Raw genomic sequence first — 6000 nt, forward strand, 5'->3', positions numbered from 1 at the left:
TTATCCATGGTCTCTCCTGATGTCTCGACGAGTGGATCCAATGAATCGCTGAGATTATGAATGGCCCAGAATTGTACCCTGGTTTGTGCTGAAGTAGCTGCTTTCAGACCAAGTGCCATATAGAGCACTATATTTTGGCACCCCAGGATTATGGAGGGGAGAGCTGTTGCAACTGAGTGACCCCTGCTGGAAGAGCTGGTGTCTGGGTGTCATGTAAACCTGGGCTAAGCACAGACAAGTAGCCTACTGTCCAGGCTCACACTTGAATAATAGTCGTATGGTTGAGGTACCAGAAGGTGATCAACCACGTGAAATCATATGCTAGCGAGGAGTCAATTCATGCGGGCGTGTGGAATGTTTATCGTAATGTAACCATATCATTTTACATCTTTTCTTTCTTTGACTCTTTTTTTCATCTCTTCATTCTTCATCAACAATCTGGAACACTTGTGTAAGTTTTACCAGTCTGCATGAACTGCCTTTAGTTAAATAAATAATTATAACCTGGCTTCCCATTGGCTATAATGAATATGGTCATTAGCTTCTGAGTGTTGTTGCCTGGGTGTTGCTGCTGAACCGTATTAGTGCACAGTCATTATGGTAGCGCTATGTTTATGAAATGCTAAAATAACAATTTAATTTTAATTTCCATGCTCTTGGCAGGTTGTCCAACACAGCTTCAAGCTATTTATTAGTGATTTTCTTAAAATAATTTTTTTGGAACAATCTATTAAGAGTTAAATGATGTTGTGATAACCCGTTTGCAGACTTAACATCCCAAGGACAATTGGCTATATCTAGAAAGCACGCCCCAGATATATATTACATTTAATTCATACTCATTCAACACTATCTCAGTTTGTGCTCAGGAATAAATTTGCTTGTGTCTTGCTGCTATACCTGTGCTCAGTGTTGCCATTGATGCTCACCCAGAGCAGAGTCACAATTTTACTAAGCCAGTGTTTGATTAGTTTAAGTGTTTGGTTAGTCAGTGTCTCTCAGTCCCTGACAGTAAGGTTATTATGTTTGAATAAATTTCTTGATTCAATTATCCCTCGCAGTTGTAGTATCTGTCCTGTGTTGGCCGTCTTATGCCATTTGCTTCACATCCCTTTTAAAGCCACGGTGTCCCTTTTAATTTTCTCATTCAAGCTGCAAAGTATTGACCTATTTTAATGTACAATCTTCCCAGAAATAAAGCCATAAAGTGCTGGAAATACTGAGCAGGTCAGGCAGCTTCTGTGGAGAGAGAAGCAGAGTTAACGTTTCAGGTCCGTCACCTTTCATCAGATCTTCTCAGAAGTTGTTTAATTAATAAAATAGACTATCTAGTTCGTAGTGCAAGTGTTAAAAGGGGAAGGGTATTATGTTGAGCTTTTTCTTGATATAAATTTAGCAGAAAGTAAAAAGGATGAACCAGAGATGAGACAGAGATTTAGGGTGCAGAGGAGATTTACTAGAATGATACCAGAGATGAGGCCTTCAGTTATGTAGAGACTAGAGAAGGGATTGTTCTCCTTAGGGCAGAAAAGTTTTTAAGGGGAGATTTAATTGAGGTATTCAAGCTCTCACAGACATGATGGGCCAAGCGGTCTCCTTCTGTGCTGTAAGATTATATTATACATGTCAACTTCATTAAAAAATTGCATTTACTATTGCATAGAATTTACAGCACAGAAAGAGGTCACTCAGCCGGTGTTTGTGCCTCCTCCCACCTTACTTCATCTTATTCCATCACCATTTTCTTCACCAAAAGATAGAAATTTCCATGTTAAGTCTGAAAACTGTACCATCACAGCATTTAACCAATTTTAGAATTTTTGTCTCCAGTACCTTACCCAGAATGGCATTCCAAAGACTGGTCAGTTTTCTGTGAAGAGCTTGCAACTTTTGTGTTTCCACTACAAAGCATGCTTTGCTTTTGTTGCTGGCAGCATACCCTTAAAGTCATTATGAAACTAATAAGTATTTTATTTCTTTTATTTTTGTATTACTTTTCTTCACAAATTAGCTGGTTAACTGGACACTAAAAGGTGATGAAGTAAATATTGATCAGGGTCCAAAGTCAGATGAAGAGCAGTATAAGACTAAAGCAGTAGAGGATTCTGTTGGTGAGATAACAGGAGCCGTGCTCAAACGCCCCCATAAGCCACTTAGAAAAAAGCTGCAACGTCCCGAGGTATGACACTGGACCTGCTGTGTGAAATTATCCTCACAAGAGGGTTAGTGAAGTGGACTGTCTAGTTAATCAAGGTCGATCTTTCAAGTAATTTAGTGGATGTCTTTATTTTATGACAAGCAGTTTTTTGCATGAATTCAGCTTGGTGTAGCAAATTGAGCTCTGCCAAATATAGAAATTAAATTTTGACCTGGGGGTTTTGTCAAAATGATCCACTCTGAAGAAGTTGGCTGTGAAATGAAAGCAAACTCATCCTCCCTCCCTTTACAGGTGCAAAGTAACTTCATAAAATTAAGGAAATTCTTGTCCTTAGGATTTTTCCAACAATGTGGTTCAATTTAGCATCAACCTCAAAAGTTACAATTAAAAATAAAACACTGGTTACTTTGCTCTACATTAAATTCACCAGTGTAGCTACTTAAGAGTTCCGATTCCAAAATGGCAACATTAAGGCGAAATTGGTCGGCATACCAGATTTAAAGAGGGGGAAAAAAGCACATTTTTAAAAGACTCAGGGATTATTTGGGCAAAATCAGGTCATGAAAAGTAAAATGTTAGTGATTCTAAGCCATTCAATTGCTGGCAAAAAATTGTGATGCGTAAGTGATGCAAAGGGTATCAGACTGCAAGCTTTACCCCTGTGCTGTGAATGACAGCAACAGTAGTTGAAACAACAGTTTCCAAATTATCTAGGAAGACGTTGTCAAATTTGTCTTCTTTAGGTCAGCTCCCTTTTCAAAACAACGGGCTGGATTTTCATTCAGCGAAGGCACTGGGGTTGGAGGTGGGTGTACTGGCAATTTTGCACTACTGGCCAGCGTGCTAGTTTGCCAGCATGTTCCCACCTCTGAATATTTTCAGTGAGATTATTTCTGGGGATGGGGGGGTGGGGTGGGGGGGAGACGCCTACCCACATGCCAGAGGTGGGTTGCCAATTAGGCTAATTAAAGTGCCTATTGAAGGCACTGATCGCACGCCATCTGGAATTTTCCAGACAGCAGATGGGCCCACTGCTGAGGCTGAAGCCCAGCAGATGGATAGAGCAGTTCGGGGGTCCAGCGATGCCTCCGTTAATTTCATCCCTCCCCCCTCCCAACCGGGGCCAGAGAGTCGCAGCTGTGACCTCAGGTTCCCCCATCCCCCTCCACAATGATCGCTTGGCAGCGGTGGCCACATTTTATTTTTAAACTTTCTAGAGTCTTCAGAGCCGTCCTCTCGTTCTCCCACCTACATCAACAGTGCTTGCCTCTCCCGGTGGGGCTACCAACAACCCAGAACTTCAGGTGTTCCAATTGGTTCTCCTGGTTGTGGAGCCCGCCTGGTGTCCCTAATTGGACAGAGCTCCCAGAAGCGGCCTCTTAGTTGGCTGCTTCCTCAAAAATCTCCCTCGGGGCCCGCCGCTGGCCTTCCTGTGTTCCCAATCTGCATTTCATCCTGATGGCAGGTTTGGGACCTAGGAATAAAAACCCAGCCCATTATTTGTGGTTGGGTGAGTCATATTGAGGCAGTAAACAACCCTTCTGATCCTCACCCAAGTGACGAAACAGGAGCTCAGATGGTGAGTTTTGATAGACAGATCAATTAGTGGGATGGATCACCGAATCTGAGCCCGATCTGTGCTCAACCAATACATATGTGTGCACTTTCTCTTGATCACTGGACGGTTATCAAGAGAATGAGCTCAGCCTTATGTTTTCATAATCCAAGCCAATTGTAGTGCCAGCTGAGATCATCAAATTTATCATTGAATAGGAATTAAACCTGAGACATTCCTGGTTGTCTACTAATTCATGAGCAGAGCAGCTGTTTATCTGTTGCTAGGTTTAGTGGTTGATTTACGCAACGAGTGGTTAGAATCTGAAAGTGTGGTGGAGGCAGATTCAGTCAAGGCCTTCAAAAGGGTATTAGATAAGCACCTGAAGAGAAAAATTGTGCAGGGCTACAGGGAAAGGGTGGGGGAGTTGGACCAGTTGAGTTGCTCTTGCGGAGAGCCAGCAAGGACACGATGGGCCAAACGGCCTCCTTCTGTGCCAAAAGTATTCTATGATTTTATGACTATGCATATGTTTCTTTTTACAGGTAGAGCCAAGACACCCTAAGCCACCTCCCAGAAAGAGAAGTACCTCAACCTGCAACACTGAATCTATGTGACGTTGAGGAGCCATTGGACTACAGTCACCTGGATTCGACCTCCTGTTTTACTGTCCTGCCTTCACGAGCCAAGCACCAAGTGACCCACTGGGAACCACAAAGAAAACACTGGCTGGAAAGTGCTTCACGTTTTCTGCAGATGCCTTCAGCAGCTATCTAAGTATAATCTGCATCAAAACATGATTCTTTTCTTTGTTTGCTTTCAAAATTTACTCTCAGTAATGAAACAAAACAAGTGATGCTAAAGTGATTGAAATGTTTGTAAATCCAGTGTGTCTTCACTTTTGTGTAAGAACATTCCAGCACATCTGTAGTACTCGACCATCTGAATTAGTTCCTTTGCTTCTGAACAGTCTAGAAAAATATTCAAAACTTTGAATGATCTACCATTTATGTGAACAGGGATATCTGCTCTACTGTATGCAGGTATATCCATTATACTATACACAGGTATATCTGTTGTTCAGTGCATAGGCATGTATGATATTCTGTTCACTGGTTTGTCTATTACACTGTGGACAGATATGTGTCATGCTGTGCAGAAGTGTTTCTGATGTACTGTGCATGTTTATATATGTTGTACTGTGCACAGGTATATCTTATGTATTGTGCATGGTATATATGATATATTGTGCACTCCTATATGTGATATATTGTACACAGGTATGTCTGATGTTTTGTGCACAGTATATCTGTTCCATTGTACACAGGTATATCTCTTGTACTGCTCACAGGTACATCTGCTGTATTGTACACAGGTATATCTATTGCATTGTAGTTAGATATGTTTGTCGTACAACTTGAAACTCATTGTGCACAAAGTTATGACAATAAAACTAACAAGACTATCAGGATTATTTTTCTTTTGAGGAGAAGAAATGTTCTGTGAGTCTTGCACTGTAGACGACAGTAGAGGTTTTATTTTTGCACCAAAATAAAAAGTGTAACAGTTTTTACATTTCCTTACGAAGCAGTGGTTTGAACAAATATTCTACGATTCCCTGCTTACTGCTGTGTAATATTCAGCACAACAGAATCCATTCAGGAACCAAAAGGATTGACCTCCTCTCGCCACCTCTTCTGGTGTTTAGCCTTTGCAGCATTTGCTAAGTAGCATGCAGGACCTATCATTTATTAAGATGGTTGTGTGCTCAAAAGATGGAGAGGAAGAAATAAATGAAGAATGAAATAATATGGAACATAGGAGTAGGCCATTCAATCTTCCTCTTCCACCGTTCAGTTAGATCATGGTTGATCTGTACCTCAACTCCATTTACCCATTTATCCATCTCTCAATCTCAGTTTTGAAAATTAATGTACTCTTTCCTTCAAAAAATCAAGATCTGAGCTTGTAATTCTCATGATTAAATTGTCAGTTTAGTGGAAGGTGCCCAGTGGGACATCATTGCACAAACAATAAATCAATGGAATAAAACAGGTCCATATCTTTTTTTGGGTGTTGTATTTCTCATATTTTTATCTGAACATTCAGAACATTGTGCAGATGTTTTTCCTTTCAAATCATAAAACAGCCACAACAGAGGTTCCTGTGGGTCTTTAATGGTGAAAATAATGAAGTGTGATTAGAAGAATTTGGGTGATCATCCCACCATAACCGTTTCCATGTAATCAGACATTTCTCTGTAAAAGATAATGATGCTGTAATATTT

At 40.8% G+C, this 6000-nt stretch overlaps 1 protein-coding gene across 6 annotated transcripts in view; it reads left to right on the top strand.

Moving 5' to 3' along the window:
* Nucleotides 1-5239, top strand: part of LOC137368908 (receptor expression-enhancing protein 1-like) — a 116834-nt gene extending 111595 nt beyond the window's left edge. For 5 of the 6 annotated variants that reach the window (XM_068029210.1, XM_068029229.1, XM_068029191.1 and 2 more), the window contains 2 exons: nucleotides 2034-2179; nucleotides 4259-5239. In XM_068029210.1, coding sequence (XP_067885311.1) covers nucleotides 2034-2179; nucleotides 4259-4330 — 218 coding nt within the window. In that variant the 3' untranslated portion in view covers nucleotides 4331-5239. The remainder of the gene's footprint in view (nucleotides 1-2033; nucleotides 2180-4258) is intronic. The other variant, XM_068029220.1, reaches the window with a different exon arrangement.
* Nucleotides 5240-6000: the final 761 nt, after the last annotated feature.

Source organism: Heterodontus francisci, chromosome 1 (assembly GCF_036365525.1).
Source record: "Heterodontus francisci isolate sHetFra1 chromosome 1, sHetFra1.hap1, whole genome shotgun sequence".
Taxonomy (NCBI): Eukaryota; Metazoa; Chordata; class Chondrichthyes; order Heterodontiformes; family Heterodontidae; genus Heterodontus; species Heterodontus francisci.